Source organism: Pararge aegeria, chromosome 27 (genome assembly GCF_905163445.1).
Source record: "Pararge aegeria chromosome 27, ilParAegt1.1, whole genome shotgun sequence".
Lineage (NCBI taxonomy): Eukaryota > Metazoa > Arthropoda > Insecta > Lepidoptera > Nymphalidae > Pararge > Pararge aegeria.
In genome coordinates this window covers 5,704,620-5,725,278 of record NC_053206.1, presented here as the reverse complement: position 1 = coordinate 5,725,278, position 20,659 = coordinate 5,704,620, and the positions used below count along the sequence as shown (strand labels likewise).

The window sequence follows — 20,659 nt, the reverse complement described above, 5'->3', positions numbered from 1 at the left end:
ATCGAACCAACAACAATGCACTGTGAACGCAAGGACGCTGGCCACTGCGCCAAGCGGCCGTCAAATAGATATTTTCAGTATATCGGGATTCAGGTTGCATCCACATCTTCTGTCAGTTATTTTTTCGCCACTTGAAGCTAGTTTTACTGTCAGTTTTTTTTTTTACGACTAATCCTGCCTTGTTCAAATACAAATTTATCAATTTTGTCGCAGCTGTACCATTTTCTCAACTGTCCCGATGTTGGCTTGAATACACAGTTTCAGTGAGCCGTAATCAGCGTACCGTAAATTCAAACAATTGCAGTGGCCAAGGTTGGAGCGTTTCCACCTAAGCGCAAGGCCACGACCTTGGCGCGTAAGCGGCTTGCGGTATGCGATGCGACACGAAACAAAAACAATGTGATGTTTACAATATTTGCTTTCTAGCTAGCTGTAGTGTGTTTATTAAAAATTTGCCCGCGACCTTCGTTTGCGTTTATTACGGCTTTTTATAAATCCCGTGAGAACCGTTGGTTTTACAGACATAAAAAGTATAGTTTGTTACACACCGTCCTTTCAAATAACTCTATGCCAAAAATCAAATTGGTTGAAACTTGGATGCTTAGTTCGAGCTTTAGCCAAAGACAAACCAATACACTTTCGCATTTATAATATTAGTAAGGATAATGAAATTAAAGCAAACAACACGATTTTTTACATTTAAAAATGGTGTCATGCAGTATGTTTGTCACCCATTCACGCTAGAGCGGTTCAACGGATCTGGATGATATTTAGCACAGAGATCGATTCAAGTCAGTAATAGCATATGGGCTGCTTTATGTCTCAGATAAATGTATGGTTGTTGAAGATTTGTTTTCGCTTTTCACAAAACATGATATCGACATGATTTTTGCATAGTGGTAGTTTTGGGTCAGCGAATAAAATAGGCATACGCATATAAAATTGCTAAAACTCGTGACCCATACGTGCAAATCTGTTGAGGCATTTAGTTATGAATGTGGAATAAATACATTCACATACATGAAACCTGAAGACATAATACGCTTTCTTCGGGCAGTTGTGTAAAAAAAGCTCGCGCTGGAAAACGCATTGTTGATCAGGTGGATATTGGTGGAACACCGCCACTAGGTGGTCAGACGTCATCAAGAGAGTCAAAGAGTCGCTGGTCATATCTAGTACCGTTAGGTGTGAAAACGCCAGCGACCAGCGAACTGCAGAAGCCCTTACAAAAGACCAGCGATCGTCATGTCCAGCAGTGGTCCAGCAGCAATCGCTTGGAATGACAATCCATACTTCGATAATAATATTATAAATGGCGTAAGTGTTTGTTTGTTGGTTTGTTTGTCCTAACTTTACGCTCTAAAGAAGGAATCAATCAGTTTGATTTTTGGCAAAGAGTAGGTTGAAAGGAGATTAATATAGATAAATTTGATCCCAGAAAAACATATGGTTCCCATGGGATATAAAAAATAAGGTAAAAACCCGTTATAAACACGACTAAGGGCGCGGGCAACAGTTAGTAATGAAGTTAATTGAAGGAATTACGCATAAAAGTCACATAATAAAACTCCAGTAGCGACCTCTGGTGATTTATAACAATAAAGCACTACCCGTGACATGGCCGGATACGATTTCAGTACGTTGCAAACTAAAACGCGACATGAACTACGTGGCCGCTTCTTATTCACTTTCTTCGCATTTTTAGTTGCCAAAATAAACATTAAACATAGCTTAATTATTCAGTAATCGCTATATCTACGGTTAATTATTAAAATTTATTAACTAATAAAACCTTACTGCAAATTCGCGTTATAGTAACTTTGTAATTTTTTTTTCAAATTTACCTTTTTTTCGCTGTAAAGAACTTACATAGTTTAAATATGTTGTTAATATATGTTGTTTGGCATACACAGGCGTCTTAAGATATTAAAAGATCCATTTTAAACGCTTAGTAGTGTAGCATGGTTTAGAAACCTACTTTTGCTTTATCTCGTTTGCCATGGTATGTAAGCTGCCGCTTATAGAAGAAAGTCGTGGCCCTGCCGTATCACTGCAACTACATTATTGACTAGTGGTGCGCACTCCATAGAACCAAAAACACTGCCTACCCCTATACATTAGCCGCTTAGGCTGCAATCGGAACTGGTAGTAAATGATCATACAACTTAAGGTGAGGTGCTTAGAAGATATATTCACTCTTAATTTGATTGATCTAGATCTAAGATGGTACTCCGAAACCAAGGTTATTTAAATTTAATCAAATACCACGGGTACATTAATGAAGAATTTCTCTGTTACTTTTGGAAAACAACATTGACTTACATTCTGATGGAAACAAACTTGGCATTCTTTAAACGACTTGATTCAGAGTTGAAGTTCGATGGAGTCATGTGCAGATTGATGAGAACTTAATGGAGAGTTAGTTAGGCATGCAGGTTGCCTCGCGATGTTTTCCTTCACCGCTGAAGCGAGTGATAGTTTAAAACGCTCTTAACTCCGAAAATGCATATATGTTAAGAACATGTTTTTCCGGTAACAAATAGTCGGGCGGGAAACGGGGACTATTTCTCACAGGTATAACATACTTTCTGCCTCGTATTCAAAGAAATAAGGAGAGGCTTTTAAATTGTATATTTATCTCCGATACGATCCCATCCGATAGTGTGAAAAAAACACTAGATGTCACTATTCCAAACATTTTGTGTAAATTGCTAGGTAAAAAGTTGCAAAGGTATTCGGCAAATAACTTTTTATCTCGTGCATGCAATAGGTACTTTCAACAGCAAATATTGTGAGACGGACATTTTTCACGTCAAAATTGGCACTTTTAGGAAATTTATTGTTTTTTGTTTTAATTTAATTTTGTTGTATAATTTTCGCTTGGCAGGTACTTATTCCAAAGCAATTGTGGTTAATGTTTTCGTTTATGTACAGGTAACTAAGTTGTGGAAACTTGATTGGCTTATGTGATATAAAAATACGGCATTACTTATGTGTGTAATAGTACTGTTTGTTTCCCTTGAAAAGCTAATGAATAAATAAATAATTATTGTGATTCCGAAACAACTGAACTTCGTGAAAAAGTTACGAGGTGCGTGCCGGGGACCGATCTGGGTCGCCACCAAAGAAAAGACTAACCACTGGGTTATTACCGCTTTGATGTGTATAACAACAGAATTCACGTGTAGACATAACGACCTTGGCGCCACACAGCGATAGACGGCTTTGATAAATTGGCTTACAGCGAAAACCATGATAATCTTAAAACAACACGTCTTCCAACTGGTTATGTTAAGCCTAGAAGCCTTAGGAAGGTTTGAGGTATGGCCTAGAAACTCAAAAAAAAAAAAGAAAATAAAAGACGCAATCTCACCGCTAAAGCAATAAATTTTAAATTCCCTAAATTAAAAAAAGCGCACACAGCTCAGAAAGTTTGAGGTGCGCGCCGGAATCCAACTCGGTCACCCCGAAACGGAGGTGAAGCTCTTACCACTAGGCTATCACTGTATGACCGCTTCATACATTCATGTAAGATTGGGAATAAATAAATAAATGTATATATAATAAATAGTGTTTATATTCTATAGTGCCTGCCTTTAGGACATAAATAAACAAATCAAGGTACTGCCAAATATGAGATCCAATGAAGTAAAATTATTGATTAAATTATATATCTCAGCAATTCAAAAGCGTTAGATTTTTTTAATTTCCCGACGCGCATAGTTGTGATGTTTTAACTCAGTCTGCCTGTAGGATTGCCGCTACCAAACTTAAAGACGTATTTTGATTTGCTGACAGCTAAAATATTAGGTAATACAGTCGCGTAAAAGAGACATTTGCTTACAGAACGTGAGAATTTTTTATTTATCTTGTTAGTTTATGTATCATGAATGTAGTCTTTTTAATCAAAATAAGACTATTTTAAATAATAACTGTGGATTATAAGGCTATTTGATTGATTCTTTATAATCGTCTATTTGTAACAGTGATAGCATACTTTCTGCCTTGTATCATCACATCCACCTTCTACGCCACGCTGGCTCAGTGTAGATTGGTGGACTCTACACCTTTGAGAACATTATGTAGAACTCTCGTGCAGGTTTCCACACGATGTTTTCCTTCACCGTTGAAGCAAATGATGGTTTAATTAGAAACAATTTAGAGGTGCTTAGCTGGGATTTCAACTCGCCCCCCCGGCGGGTAATGCGCTATCACCGCTGCTGCTAGCTGTATACGAAGAAGTATTAAACCAGTTTCCAAGCTGGCTTTAGGTTCTTGTGTATTGTGTACTTATCCAAGTCTCCGCTTGTTCCAGGCAAGTCGCCATTCTTCCCCGGCGTGGAGGAAGCGGGGGTCGCGAGCGCGGCGGGTGCCGGCTCGCCGTCTGGCCCCGCGGACCAGACCCAGGATGTGGTATCCAGGCTCAGTGCTGCTGGTGAGTTTACTATACTATGCTGGTTGCAAAGAAGGGGGCCAACAACACAGTACAGTACCAAGCCTACAGTAGTGTGCTGAGCATTATTGCCAATGCACGGCATATTGATGAGTTTGCGGCCAGTTGCCGTATTGTTAATAATTTAGTTCAATATCTTGTATTAACAATATACTATGGCAATATTCAAATTCAAAATTCATTTATTTCAAGTAGGTCTGTAGGCTAATTTCAATAACGCTAATTTCACTTTTGAAACGTCAAGTCTGTCTGTTTGTAGTGACTCTACCACCGGTTCGGAAGGCAGATTCTACCGAGAAGAAGCCGGCAAGAAACTCAGCAGTTGCTCTTTTCCAACATCGTTTTACAATTAAACAATCTTTGTTCTATTTTGCGTGTAATAAAGGATTATTATTATTCTATCATTTATTATTTTTTAATTTTTGTTTTAAATTCTTAACCATGCTTAAAAAAAAAAACACTATTAAAAATTATTATTATTATTATTACAGTAGTAAACTTCCAAGTATTAAATTATTCATAATAGTAAGGGTGAGCTAATTGTATCCTTCCCACAAGGGTTCTCGGGAGGAGATCATTTAAAGCGATAAAACACTGCACATTTTTATTATTTCTTATAGTTTTTATATTTTTAAACGATTTACAAAAAAGGAGGAGGTTCTCAATTCAGTTGTTTTTTTTAAGTTTGGTAGCTCACAACTCTGCCATTTATAAACCGAAATGAAATATTTATTTTTTCTTCGAGACGGTATACTTACTATGTGGTCACATTTTCATCAACCTTTGCTTTCATTTTCTATGCCATAGTTTAAGGTGATTCGATACTGCTGTCAAAGCAAAATTTTGATAGAAAAGAAGCGCCTAGTGGCTTCAGGTTTCCGAGACTGAGTACGAGCCTCGGAACGCACCACCGATTGTTCAGAGTTCAATACCTTCTAATTTAACCAATCTAAATATCAATTGCTTTAAACGGTGAAGGAAACCATCGCGAGGAAACCTGCACGCCTAAGAGTTTACCATATAGTTCTCAAGGGCGTGTGAAGTCTACCAATCCGCATTTGGCCAGCGTGGTGGACTACGGCCTTAAACCCTTCTCATTCTGACAGGAGACCCGTGTCCTGCAGTGGCCCGGCAATGGGTTGGTGGTGATTCATGATAATAATAGTAAAGTTGATACACTCTTTGTACTTTATGCCCTTCAGAACTCCGCGGTACCTTGCATAATGAGGCAAACGCTCAAAGGCCCTGACATTGATATCTTTCACGATACCCTAGAAAGTTTTAGGAAGGAAATTGTATGTAAAACCCTACTAAAATTATAAATGTCAATGTAAGTTTGTTTGTTACGCTTTCACGCGAAAACTACTTAACCGATCCTCGTGAAACTTTGTACACATATTGTTGGAAGTGTTAGAAGTAATAAAGGATACTTTTTATCCCGACATTACGCTCGGTTCCTTTGGGAGAGGGGATGAAAGTGTTTGACGATTTTACACCATAACTCCGACAAGTTATAACCGATTTAAATCATTACTTTTGTACCATAGAGGTTATAATATGTGTTTAATTTTGCCCAAACTTTGTGTGGATCTGAATGTGGTTGGAGATAGAGGGCAAAACTCCTCAGCGGACAGCAGCAAACCCCTCATTTACGGCTTTATTTATTTATTTTATGACAAATCAAAAAACAAAATCAAACGCAGACGAAGACGCGGGCAACAGCTAGTTAAATATAAATCTTAATATATATATTTCTTGTGTGCGTGTGTATGTCACTGAACACCTCCTAAACGGCTGGACCGATTTGAACGAATTTGTTTGTATGCGTTTGGGTGGCACCCTGGATGGTTTAGATTCACAAATCAGCCCGACAGATGGCGCTGGGGTCCGCTAGTAATCAATATTACTAATCAATCTGTTTAATAGCTTAATTCATATTTATGTTATTATTTTTAATAATCTATAGTTAAATACTTATTTAAGTTTTCTATTTTATTTTTTTTATTTTGACCGGCGATAACATCGATAATGCTGTATACACCTACAATTGATTATTGTAATGGCACTAGACAGAGTTTGTAATTCTAACACATACTTTTTTTTTATGAATGTTGTTAAAATTAATTTCTGGTGTGTCTTATGAATAAATAAATAAGGTTATTGGCCTCGAAACTAGCCTTAAGGTGAAGGTTTCTCCCATGTTCCAGGACTCTCGATGTGCGTGAGCGCACTAGGTTCGCCGGCGAGGTCATCCCCTGTATCTGCCGGCTCGGAGCACGGCGAGCGGTTCAGTCGGAAGGTGTTCGTCGGCGGACTGCCGCCTGACATTGACGAAGGTAACTCGGACACTAGTTGACTCTGACGCTCTGGTGGGAGGCTCTACGAACAAAGACATGCCACAGATAATATAAACATAAATATTTAGTGCGATTTAGCGTCCCGGTACGATGTCGTGTAGAAAGCGATTACAGGGGTGTATGGCTTATGGCTGCCAAAACCCTAACAGGTTAGCCCATTCCATACCATTTAAGACTGCATTCTCACTTACGACCAAGTTGTAATGCAGCCAAGAGTGGGGTTACCATTTAATATAAATATGCTACGTTAATACACACATCACCATCTAGCCCCAAAGTAAGCGTAGCTTTCCTACTAGATGACGCTACAGTCGCTATAAGACTGATGTGAAAGGCATATACTAATTTTGGCTGAAGCTGAGAGCCGTAGCTTAATAGGATAAAGCGCTCAGGCCGCGATTGCCAGAGAGTCGCAGGTTCAAATCCTGTCGGTTGCGAATTTTTTTTTATGCATTTTAAATTTATAAAAAAGCGTAGCTTAATTGGGTGGGTAGAAGATGCCTAATGAATATTTTTATTAATAACATACAGATAAACACCCTCACACTGAAAAATTTCGTATTCATCACACAAACATTTTAAAGTTGTAAAGAAAATGAATGAAATTTCAATTACAATTTCAAATATAAAATATTAAAAAATGTCCTGAAATGTCACCCTATACCAAAAGGTTTAGTCAATTTGACTGCACTTTCTAATGTAAGAATGATTCAGAAGATGCTCTTTGAATCTATTTATAAATATATTGAAATCATTTGTCTTAAATGAGGTTAAGCTATTAGTATGGATTATTGAAGTATCGTTTTTTATTTACAGATGAAATCACATCATCGTTCAGACGATTCGGCCCCCTGGTGGTGGACTGGCCGCACAAGGCCGAGAGCAAAAGTTATTTTCCGCCCAAGGGATACGCCTTCCTGCTATTCCAAGTAAGTTGACCACTATGACTATTGTGGATTGTAAGCCCCATCACTTAAGAAATTCCTCCCGTGCCAATATACAAGTTTTTAAGTTTTCAGATAACTGACTAAACGTCGCACGATATAGGTATATCTCTAATCTCTAAAAATATAAATAAAGTAAATGTAAAACCTTGTGTCATTATAAACATCGTAAACTAATCTATTTTTTTTAAACAAAACTTGAAAAAGTAGGTATAATGAGATATTATTAACAAACAAACAAGGTATTATTTTTGAAAAAATCGTAATAATGACCAATGTCCAAGGCATAAAAATTTTTTAAACTACAATTTAGTTAAGTCCTTTAAGAATTTGATAAGTTTCAATGTAAAATCTATCGTTATGTAACACTTTTGAACTCATCACAGAAAATCTCCAAACAAGGATTATATTAGCGTCAAGAATCGCTGTACCTGCGATAGTAAAATAAATTTGAAAGAGAAAGATAGCTTCACAGAGCTACCAACAATTTAAAACCAGCCGTGTAAAGATGCCGTAAAATTATATGTATTTTCTTACATTTTAAAATATTACAAGCCAAGAAGCTGTAGTTGCGATATTTTTATATTGTGTCCGTCTTTCCTCTTAAAAGTACAACGAATTTGAAAGAGGGGGCAGCTTCACAAATAATTAAAAACCGGCCGTGTTAAGATGTCTTAAAACGGCGTCGTGGCATAAAAATTACAATAAACCGCTGTGTGGTATGCCGGGAACAGCCAACTCCTCGTTTTTAGAGGAAATAAAGGATACCAGACACACACCTCTAACTTTTATAAGTCATGTGCGTTTTTGGCAATAAAAATATCACTTCGCGAGGAAACCTGCATGCCGAAGAGTTCTCCATAATTTTCTCAAGGGTGTGTGGGATCACCAATCCGCAATGGGCCAGCGTGGTGGACTACGGTCTTAACCCCTTCTCATTGTGGAAGGAGACCCGTCGCCTGTCCGTAATGCTGTGCCGCCGGTAATGGATTGATATGATGATGATGATATTTCAGGACGAGAGTTCAGTAGCAGCTTTAATGGAGGCTTGCATCACAGACGACGACAAGTTATACCTCTGCGTGTCCTCTCCCACGATCCGGGACAAGCCGGTGCAGATCAGGCCCTGGAGGCTAGCTGATGCGGACTTCGTGCTGGACGCCAGCATGCCCCTCGACCCCAGGAAGACGGTGTTCGTTGGCGGTGTTCCACGCCCTCTGAAAGCGGGTGAGAATCGCTCCACCTATAGTATTTTCTCGTCACGATTTTCTGCAAATCTTCAATATGTTCTTTGGACTGGATAATAAAGTAAATGTGTTTAACATCCACACTCTATGAAAACTATGCTCAACCTCTACACACTTTGAAAACTGTTAAGAATCTCTCCATCCATACATCTTTAGATTTTTTCAAAACGTTAAAGGTGAAAATTTTATGCAAAGCTTCAATATATTCATTGGACTCAATAGTGTACTTCTTGTTGCTCCTTCTTGTTGCTCGGTAAAATGGTGTGCCTAACATTATGAACATCTTGAGCCTGTGAAGGGTGTGTGCAAAACATCAATGGGTTTCTTGGATTCGATCATATACTTCTGATTCCTTGCTTACACGTTGTCTAAACATTTACACCCTTTTAGAGCCAGAGAGAGTCTTTCCATACATATATCTTTAGGTTTATTCAAAACGATAGGTGAAGGTGAAGAGATTCTGCAAAGCTTCAATATGTTCTTTGGACTGGATAGCAAAGTAAAATGTTGTGTTAAACATCAACACACCTCTTGAAACCTGGGGAGTATCTCCGATACCGCAGATGTTGGCTCTACAATGACTTGACTAAACGATTATTCATTGCAAATTCAATATCTCCTGAGGATGCTCCGGTGTCGCAACGTGCGTAGAGGATTTGCCGAGGATCTGTTTGGTGTCGAGTATAAAGATTGAAGAAACTATAAATTACAACATACAGATTCTCCTGCTTTTCGCGGAGTATAGCAAGTTAAGCTTTATTTCCATACGAGATAGCCTTTTTGGCAAAGGTGATTTCTACTTAACAGAAGGTCAAAACCTTATCTGATATGGGAATATGTGAAGAAAGAAAGATTTTTATTTGTTTTCATTGCAATGTTTCTGGTTTCCAGTGGAGCTTGCGATGATAATGGACCGGCTGTACGGTGGCGTCTGTTACGCGGGCATAGACACGGACCCGGAGCTCAAGTACCCTAAGGTATCACCTTCTTGTCCTAATGTTCTTAGTATTAAATTCTTTTCATTTATCTTTTTGGTATTATCTCCTACCTCCAGCATGGCTGGCATTGACAGGACACAGAAAAAATATTCCCCTCCTTTACAAATATAACGGAATCGCAACCCGCGTAATACTTACTATTGTGTATAGCCGGTGACCATTTGTGGTCTCCATCATCGGTTTCACTTGACAGTTACTTAAAAAAATAACCAAATCGCAAATGGTGTCCCTTTTGCCTATACAATTTGAAGAGATTCCTTGATTTATCCAGGATTGCTTTAATAGGTATAGGGAAGACTTGTTCTGGTGTGGATTCGTGGACCGACAGGTGGAGTGTCGGAGAACCTCCAGACCGTTGGATGGTTATCTAGACAGATAGACAGCTTTCGGTAAGGTCTATATCGAGCAGTGGGCGGGTCGGGGGCTGATGATGATTTGATGATATCAACTGAGAAGAGGTGATAGCGCATTGGTGATAGCTCGAACTTACTTGCGGGGGCCGAGTTGGAATCCCAGCACACTCAGTTCTTACTTGATTAACCCCTTCTCACTCTGGTAGGAGACCTGTGCTCTGTAGTGGGCCGGTAATGGGTTGACGTGATGAGCTTAGAAGGGATATAATTAACATGTCCACCTGCCATAGCACGTCAACTGGGAAAATACATACTATCAAACAAACCAGCAAAAAAAATCTTACCTCTCTATAATATTGACGGCCGAGTGGCGCAGTGGGCAGCGCCCTGCTTTCTGAGTCCAAGGCCGTGGGTTCGATTCCCACAACTGGAGAGTGATGAGCATGAATGTTTTTCAGTGTCTGGGTGTTTATCTGTATATTCTAAGTATTTATGTATATGATTCATAAAAAGATTCATCCAGTCATGTGTATTATATTCATAAAAAAATATTCATCAGCTATCATCTATCAGTACCCATAACACAAGCTACGCTTACTTTGGGGCTAGATGGCGATGTGTGCGTTGTCGTAGTATATTTATAATATTAGACGCTAGTAATGGCGGTTGAACCATACATATCTGACATAACCTGCTTGATCACGATTGCCCCCCAGCTTTTTAGCGTCGCGAGAGACGAGGCATAAGAAGTTTACCCTGATTTGATTATAATAAATAATAATAATAAATATACTACGACAATACACACATCGCCATCTAGCCCCAAAGTAAGCGTAGCTTGTGTTATGGGTTCTAAGATGACTGATGAATATTTTTATGAATTATATATACATAAATACCTAGAATATAGTATAGATACACACCCAGACACTGAAAAACATTAATGTTCATCACACAAACATTTTCCAGTTGTGGGAATCGAACCCACGGCCTTGGAGTCAGAAAGCAGGGTCGCTGCTCACTGCGCCAGTCGGCCGTCTAACACATACCTTTTGGATATTACTTAAACCCGTTTGCGCCCATGCTGGTAGAGAGGATAAAAATGGGGGAATATTTTGTCGGACCAGGGATCGTCTCATCGTCGGCGATACAAGTTTGTCTGGTGCTCTTTTAACGTTTAGCACCAATGAGTCGGCGCCATTTTGTTTGTTCAGTTTATGTTGCGTGTTTCAGGGAGCGGGTCGCGTGGCATTCTCCAACCAGCAGTCTTACATAGCGGCCATTTCGGCGCGCTTCGTTCAGCTCCAGCACGGGGATATTGACAAGAGGGTCGAGGTTAGACATGTTCTCATATACCTACCTACTTATATCTCCTTTGTTACGTTTCAATTTTTTTATTTCACTACAAGTTAAGGCTGGTGTCAATCGGAGTGAATAATTTTTTTTGAATCAGTTCATTTTTTTTTACATTTTCTTCTTTCAAACTATTTTTTTTTTTAATTCATTTTGAAAAAATTTTAATCAATATATTTTTTTTTCTTTAGATTGTTTCATTTTTTGAAGTAATCATAAAAATATGTTGTTGAATTCAAATAATGTGCCAATTAAAATTATATGCCTTGTTAAATGATTGATATATATTGACGATGTTTAGATAGATAGATAGATAGATAGATAAATTCTTTATTGCACACAATTTATTATATAAATTGAAAACATAAATACAAGAAGAATAACAATGCGCAAAGGCGGTCTTATCGCTTTAAGCGATCTCCTCCAGACAACCCTTAATGAAAGAAGAACAGGAGTATGGAAACGGGATAGTGCAATTTTAAAAATATATAACATAAACTACATCTACTATATATAACAATAATACATAAACAGCTAATACAAATACAAATAATACAGAAATAAATACATACACATATAAACATATATACAAATATATATATATATATATATATATATATATATAAATAAATATAAATATACACAAATACATACAGAGCAAATATATTAGTTTATGACTCCGTAGATAAATAATATTCTTTTAAACGACTTTTGAAGATGCTTAATGATTTAGACTGTCTTATGTCTCTTGGCAATCCATTCCAGAGTATAACCACCTTGACTGTAAAAGAATTTCCATACGCATGCGAGTGACTGGCAGGAACATGCAACCTGTTGTCATCCTTAGCCCTCAAATAGCACTGAACATTGCTACCAAGAAAGTTGAATCGCTCTTTTAAATATGGTGGCGTCTGAGGATAAAATAAAATAGAATATAAAAGACAAAGAGCGTGCAAGTTCCTACGTGATCGAATTGGTAGCCAGTTTAACCGAGAACGATACTCGGACACATGATCAAACTTACGTATACCAAAGATAAACCGTATACATACGTTCTGCAGCCTCTCCAGTTTATCGAGCATGGTCTCTGATAAATCCAAGTAGCAAATATCAGCATAGTCTAAAATAGGTAATAGAAGAGAATTAGCTAAGAGAATTTTAGTTTTTAACGGTAGAAACTTCTTCCACCGTCTCAAGTATCCAACAGCGGCAAAAATTTTGCGACTCATTTCAGAAACTTGAGGTACCCAAGACATTGTATTGTCCAAAATTAGCCCAAGGTCTCTGACTGCACTATTCCAAGGTATAACAGTACCTTCAAATAGAACAGGTGGTAACCTGTTATATGATAGAGAGGAAAGGAAATAAGAGCTGCCTATTATAGTTACTTGAGATTTACCTGGATTTACTTGGAGACCAAATGACCGACACCAAGCCGCAATTTTATTTAAATCAGTATTAATATTATCAATGGCAACGGCAAGATTATCAATAGCCGCCGATGCATAAAACTGCAAATCATCAGCGTAAAAATGATAGGACGAAGATAAAACAGATGACACTGAGTTTATAAAAATTGAAAATAGAAGCGGAGAGAGAACACCACCCTGAGGTACTCCGGAAAGAAGTGGAAGAAAGGAAGATAGTTTACTGTCCGAACGAATACATTGCTGACGATTACATAAGTAAGACCGGAACCAGTTGACAACGTGAGGTGAAATGCTGACTGTCTTTAGAACAGCCAAAAGTAGATCAAAGTCTACGTTGTTAAACGCATTACTGAAATCTAAGAGAACTAATACGGTAAGGAGTTTATTGTCGACAGCGAAACGAATATCATCGCAGACCTTGATCAAGGCTGTTGTTGTGCTATGACCACGACGAAAACGATGTTTAATGAATGTATACATTTTTATTGCCCACCACAGATAAAAAATATAAAAGAAGATAGCTAGCTAGATAGAGGGTACAATTGGACGAACGTTTGCATAACTGGACGAACTTTTGCACTATTGGATGAACGTTTGCACAATTGGATGAACGTTTTCGAATTCAAATTCATACTGATGAAATAATGAGACACACTGATATGCTCGGCCAAATTCCGCCTTACAGTATGCAATATTGTACAAAAAAATCATCGTTCATTCAAGATATAAAAAGTGAAAATATTAAAAGTGTAATAATTACAAAATCAATAGTGTAATTTATTATAATTTTTAATTTTAAATTATAGTGCTAATTATAATATTACAGAATATATAATATAATATAATATAAATATTACAGAATTCTTCATGTCTAATACAACTTATCATTATCATATAATACATCATTAGTTTGCATAGTTTGCACAATTGGATGAACGTTTCTCACTATTAGACGAACGTTTGCATAATTTGACGAACGTTTGCATAATTGGGCGAACGTTTTTCACTTTTGGACGAACGTTTGCAGGACGAACGTTTGCATAATCAGACGAACGTTTCCACAATTGGATGAAAGTTTGCATAATTTGACGAACGTTTTTCACTTTTGGACGAACGTTTGCAGGACGAACGTTTCCACAATTGGATGAAATTTTGCATAATTTGACGAATGTTTTTCACTTTTGGACGAACGTTTGCAGGACGAACGTTTCCACAATTGGATGAAAGTTTGCATAATTTGACGCACGTATTTCACTTTTGGACGAACGTTTGCATAATCAGACAAACGTTTGCATAATTGGACGAACGTTTGCAGGTGAAGCCGTATGTGCTGGACGATCAGATGTGTGACGAATGCGCCGGGGCCCGCTGCGGCTCCAAGTTTGCGCCCTTCTTCTGCGCCAACGTCACTTGCCTGCAGGTAGGGACACACACTTTAAACATAAAACAGGGTAACAGGGCGTCAAGACGGATTCTTTATATAGAGGAATTTAAAACAGGTAGGTCCCGGGTTCGATCCCCGACAAGAGCAATTTGGGTATTTATAACTTCTGAATTTCCTCAAGTCTGGTCTGGAGAGAGGTCTTGGCCGTGGCTGGTTATCAGCTCACTGGCAAAGACGTGCCACTAATCGATTTAGCTTTCCGCTAATTAAGGTAATTTTGGACTTACCAATGCATAAGTTTAAAGAATGTGTTAAAACACATTTATTACAGCGAGGTTATTATACAATTGATGAATTTCTTAATGACAAGGTTGCTTGGAAGCATCCGCCTCCGCTTTCATCTCTCACAAGATAGAAAAATGAATGTTAAAATGTAAAATGTAAATTTTTGATGTTGGAAAAGAGCAACTGCTGAGTTTCTTGCCGGCTTCTTCTCGGTAGAATCTGCCTTCCGAACCGGTGGTAGTCACTACACACGGACAGACTTGACGTTTCAAAAGTGCTTGTATTAGGCCTACTTGAAATAAATGAATTTTGAATTTTGAATTTTGCTATGAAATCGCGTGGAAACCGATCAGGTGTATGGCTCACAACTTTCTAATAGGTTAGCCCGCTACAATCTTAGACTTATCACTTATCACCGTGTGAGATTACAATCGAGGGCTTACTTTTAGTTGAATAATAAAAAAAATCGTTTTCTTATTCGATCGTGTGAAAGTTGACTACGATTTATATAGCAACGAAAGAGCGCCATCTAGTGATAATTCTTCTTCCCAGTATTGTAACTAGATGGCGCCGATACCATACAAAACGTAGTTAACTGTTTAATTACGCAACAGTTGCATAAATAGGTAAAATAAATAGATACAATTTCAAGCCTGAAATAAATACTGAATAAACACTCGTACACCTAGGTTAGCGTTGGCAGCTGTCGTAAAAATGAAAGCGCAAATGAAACTATTTTCCGAGGCAAAACCTGTGCTATGTGTTCGATTCGCACAAATGGAAAATGTTTGTGCAATGAACATAATTTTCAGTCTTTATTATTCAAATTCAAAAATTCAAATTCAAATTTCATTTATTTCTAGTAGGCCTGATTTATAAGCACTTTTGAAACGTCAAGTCTGTCTGTTTAAGAACTTAAAGGTAGATCTAATATTACCTTCGCTAGCATGTTATCATAAAAGCATATACCCATCCCCACAAAGGATTTCTGTACTTTTCTCACGCGATATGCGGATATCACTGATATATGTCCGTTTCTAGTAATTCGACTGTTTATATCAACTTTTATTAGTATATGTGTATATTATTCATTAAAATAATTCATCGGTCATCTTAGTTCCCATAACACAAGCTACGCTTACTTTGGGACTAGATGGCGATGTGTGTGTCGTCAGTGTATTTATTCTGACTAATTTTTCCAGTACTACTGCGAGCACTGCTGGGCGACGATCCACTCTCGCCCCGGCCGTGAGTTCCACAAGCCCCTGGTGAAGGAGGGAGCCGACCGCCCCCGCGCCGTGCCCTTCCGCTGGTGTTAGAGGGGCTGAGTGGGGGAGGGGGAGTTAGTAGTGTGTGAATTTGGAGGGGGGAGTGTTTGCCCCACTGCTAGTATTTGAAGCGTGACATAGGGAAAGGGAGATTGTGTGGGGTTTAGGGGGAGAGGGATGGATGAAACTGAGAGATTGTGGATTGTGTTAAACATGGGTATCAATTAAATGGGGGTGGAAGGGGATGTTGTTTGGGGGTGGGGGAATTGTTGGGACATGTTGGGAAGAGACTAGATAATGTGTGTTGTGCTAAATATTAATGGGGGAATTAAAATGGAGTAAGGGATATTAATGTGTGTGATTAACACTATAAGTTTTATTATTTAAATTCTAACTCAGGATAAACATAACAGAAGATCGTTCCAAATCAATCTTTAGAATGATATTTTGATCTTCGATTTAGATATTTGTGATATGGCATATATTATTAACTTTTGGCTTTAAAGGAAATCATATTGGGATATCTATACATATTTTCATTTTATAAGTTATGGGATACGTTTTGAGTTGGTTAAGTCTCTCAGTTTATCCTACAACCTGCCTGCCTCCACCCCCCCCCCCCCCCCCCCCATACTGCTAAAACAGGCATTATGTAACATCTAGCTCGAATTGTAACAAATCACACACTATTAACAACCTCCTTAGCGCTTCTCTGGCAACACTGATTAGCCATTCGTGTTGAAGACATTTCTAGCAACACTGGCTATCGGTAGAGTAGCACGGAGAATGATGTAGTAGAAAAAAAAACTTAATAGTTGCGGTCCTTGACCTTAGATATTTACAAGATTTTTCACTTAAGGTGCGTTGTTGTTTGCAATACATTTTATTACATTTTACACTGTAATTAACAGTTCCACTTTCTAGAATAAAATACACAGCTTCTTAGTACCTGTAGTGGAAGTGTGATAAAATGCTATTGTGTATCGCCTCCGGATATGACAAAATCACTGATTAGTCGAAATTTGGCCGCCATTTTGAGGCGATGCCGTTAGGAAATATTAATTAAAAAGCAACATTATCCAAACGTAATAATGTTAAGCAAAATATATAGAATTCAAGTACAAGGCGATTGGCTCTTTGAATTCTCTCTGGTGCTGCTAGCAGTCAAGGAGGAAGCTACCAAACTGGTAGCTTTTGACGAATTGGTAGTTTTGGGCGGGAGGGAATTTGGAGAGATATTTCGATTTAAGCAAAATGTGTATTCAAAAACTTAGCTAGTTGTCGGTTTGTCGTTTGTGGATAAGCTCTATAACGTCTTAGTGGCGCATCTCGACAAAATTGTCGCAACCGCTTCGCAGCATTTTGTCGCGGGTGCGGGCGCTCATTTATCGTAAGATATTATTTAAATAAGACATAAGTGGAATCACATTTCTCAAAAAGATAAAATATTGTACCTGTGTAGCTAGAGTGAATTTTCTATTTTCCCGATTATTCCTGAGTTTAATTTTGGATATTGTTGCCATTGTCTCGAATCTAGTATTTTTCGTCAACTATTTGTAAGTCATTGATCGTTCTTATTTCGGATCGTTTCGAACGTAATCATAATCTAAGCGATGTTCTGTCGAATATTGATTGTTGTTCTTGTTCTTTCTGGACTTTCTCTCTGCTTTGTTGAGTTTTTTTTTTTGAATATGTTTTCCGGTTTTGTTCCTAAACTAGACGATTGTTGATTTTTCGGGAGGCGGTATGGACTGGGTTCTTAGTACAAACATTGATAAAAAACGTTACCAACCTTGGCTGTAGGCTCCAAGAGTGAGCGATTCTTTCTTATATTTTTTTAGTATTAAAAGTTATAATATATATATTTTTTGGATCCGCCGGGGTAGTGCAATAGCTGATAGGACCTAGGTATTCTATAATAAGATTATAATATATAACCAAATATCTAGTGTATATAGTGGTCATGTTTTTGAATTTGCCTTCGATTTAACTATATCGGTTTTCTTAGTTTGTCTTTAATTAGAAAAGGTGTTGATATTACTTCGTACGTACACTTGTGAAATTAAATTAAGATCCTTGATAAATTTTTAGAACGATTTTATAATTCTCGTAGGATTGTTAAGGCGGACATCGTTCGAATTTTGACGCGTTCGAAATGCGAATATCGTTCGAATCTTGACGCGATCGAAAGGTCAACACCAATTTTGAAGGGCGGACGCGTGCGATATGCTTTTTGGGTATGTACTTAATTACTTCGGATACAGACGTCGTATCCCGACCGACCACGGACTCTGAGACTGTAGTAAAAAGACTAGCGCGAATTTTTGATGAGTTTTTTCATGATTTTTGTAGACGTTTTTTCGTGTCGTGGTTTTTCGGTATTATATTGAGGCGGAAGTGCCTTGGAGCGGCGTGTTGCTTGGTGAACCCCTCCCGTGCTTCGTTTTATGGGTGGCTTTGGAGCGTTAACTCACATCTACCGCAAAAGAAAACTTCTCTTGATTCCGCCATGACTTATAGTTACATAATACGTTCAAGCTGATATATCAGATAAATTGTCTGAACGCGGAACATCATGTTGCAGTCAAATCTATGCCTTAAAACACACAATTCTCTTGGCATATAGAAAATCCTGTAGATACGAGAGTGTAGAAAACAAACATCCATCGGACAGATCTCGAAGCCTTCATATCAGCTTAGGGAAACGTACCTTATAAATGCTTTACTCAAGGTAAAAATAACGTAAACTGCCGACTGCAACTTCACGATTCTCAGACTGTGTTTCCGTTTCAAAACTAAAGTGATAAAACTACAAGTCATGTCAGAGCTACCGTGGTTTTGCGTGCGACGTTAACGCTCTCAGACCGATTCGATTTCGTTCTAAATTAGGTAAAGTCATTATCCGATCGATCGTTGATTGAGCGGTCGATCTATCGCATCAACTGTCGTTTCTTTTCGTCATTTTCATCCTCATCAGTCCTTGATGATAGAATTTTAAAATCTATTTTTTAATAGCTTAGTCGTTGGGGGATGAAAACGAACGATTTGGAACTTAAGCGTTAAGTAGGAAATTTGTAATGTAGAAGAGCATTTTAGTAAAAATTTATTTGCCATAATAAAAACGCATCGTTTCCGATACCTTTCAGAAAGTGGCATTAAGTCTACTCACTAGAGTTTGCGTTAATCTCACTTTGTACGTTGAACTAAATCTAGTGATTGAGTTTTAATTACGCAAAAGTTTCCTTCGAAGACAGAGACTCGAAAGTGCTAAAAGAATGCGAGAGAAGAACAGTAGCTGTCTCTTTCTCTCACATGCAAACGTCGGTTTAACTGATTTTGACAAAGCAATCACAAGGACATGCCTCCTCCATTTACAAGACATTAGTGAGGTACCTTATGCCCAAATTGGCACAGACAAAAGTTATTTAGGTTCAAGAATATAGACCTGTTTACTACGAAAATAGAGTGCAAGTATGCAGTGGATACGAAAATGGTACAACGCTAGTGTACAACAACTTTTCACAACAACTGTATCGCTGTTGCAACTTGTTTTCAAAAACTTCATACAACAATATAACATTACGAAATACAACCGGTGATGACACTTTATGTCGATCAGGAAATGTGAACAATTTAATGGCGAATTGGCACGCTATAGCAACGATTACTTTAGATCTTATTCGTAGAAGATAATCGCAAGCAGTTTGAAATGCGTGTGAGAGAAAATGACAGTGTTTCTATCCTCTTTTACAGCATGAGATTACGTCAGTTTGCTTACGCACTCTATCGGGTATTGATGGCTTTGCTTTAGACGAATTGAAATGTTATATATATTTTCTTAGAACTCGATATTTATTATAGAACTGATTCTAAAAGGTATCGCGATGCGTTACAGAGTTTAAATAATGCACACACGTGCATGTATAATGTAACTCTATAGTATAATGTAACTTTATAAATAATAAAAATAGATTCAGAATAAATAGCGAATAAAGCGAAAATGTCGTGGTTTCCTCTTTGATATAATAATAATAATTATAATAGTTAGAAATTTCTAGAAGATTTTTCTGTACACGCTCTGTATGCCCCGATATCTTTCTCTCTCTCGGCACTCTCGAATCTTCTATCCCTTTCATGCGCGTTTTTTTTAATTTTCTACTTTATGGTCTGCATTTCAGTATTTTTCACTTCTATATTTTTTGTGACAACACTTTTTTTGATTAGTTAAAAAAAATACTATATTGATTTGTTTCTAAACTAAGCTTCGTTATGAAAATAAAAAATGGTGGTTTAAACCTCTGTCAAAATCCAGAGTATTAACGCGATTAGAATTACCGTAGTTAAATATAATTATTTTAGTTTGCTTTTTGTTCCTACTCGATCGATGTGTGTGCATTTTCACTTTTGGTGATTGTTTTGTATTAAGGTTGCTCAATGATTTTATAAAAAAAAAAAGAAAACTTGTTTAAAAGTGCCCCCTACCCTCCCTAGTAAAGATACGAAGCGTGGTTGTTGTATGGTCGCACTGTCCCATTTTGTATTTTTGTATTTTTATAAAAAACGTTTAATGTGAAATTCGGACGTGAT

General features: G+C 37.7%; 1 protein-coding gene across 1 annotated transcript in view; it reads left to right on the top strand.

Moving 5' to 3' along the window:
• The window catches only part of LOC120635854 (cytoplasmic polyadenylation element-binding protein 2), a 98,946-nt gene extending 82,682 nt beyond the window's left edge, over nucleotides 1-16,264 (top strand). Inside the window, exons 3-10 of the mRNA XM_039907047.1 lie at nucleotides 4,316-4,435; nucleotides 6,661-6,789; nucleotides 7,627-7,739; nucleotides 8,771-8,981; nucleotides 9,893-9,978; nucleotides 11,586-11,687; nucleotides 14,451-14,555; nucleotides 16,007-16,264. Of these exons, the coding sequence (XP_039762981.1) occupies nucleotides 4,316-4,435; nucleotides 6,661-6,789; nucleotides 7,627-7,739; nucleotides 8,771-8,981; nucleotides 9,893-9,978; nucleotides 11,586-11,687; nucleotides 14,451-14,555; nucleotides 16,007-16,123 (983 nt within the window). The 3' untranslated portion in view covers nucleotides 16,124-16,264. The remainder of the gene's footprint in view (nucleotides 1-4,315; nucleotides 4,436-6,660; nucleotides 6,790-7,626; nucleotides 7,740-8,770; nucleotides 8,982-9,892; nucleotides 9,979-11,585; nucleotides 11,688-14,450; nucleotides 14,556-16,006) is intronic.
• Nucleotides 16,265-20,659: the final 4,395 nt, after the last annotated feature.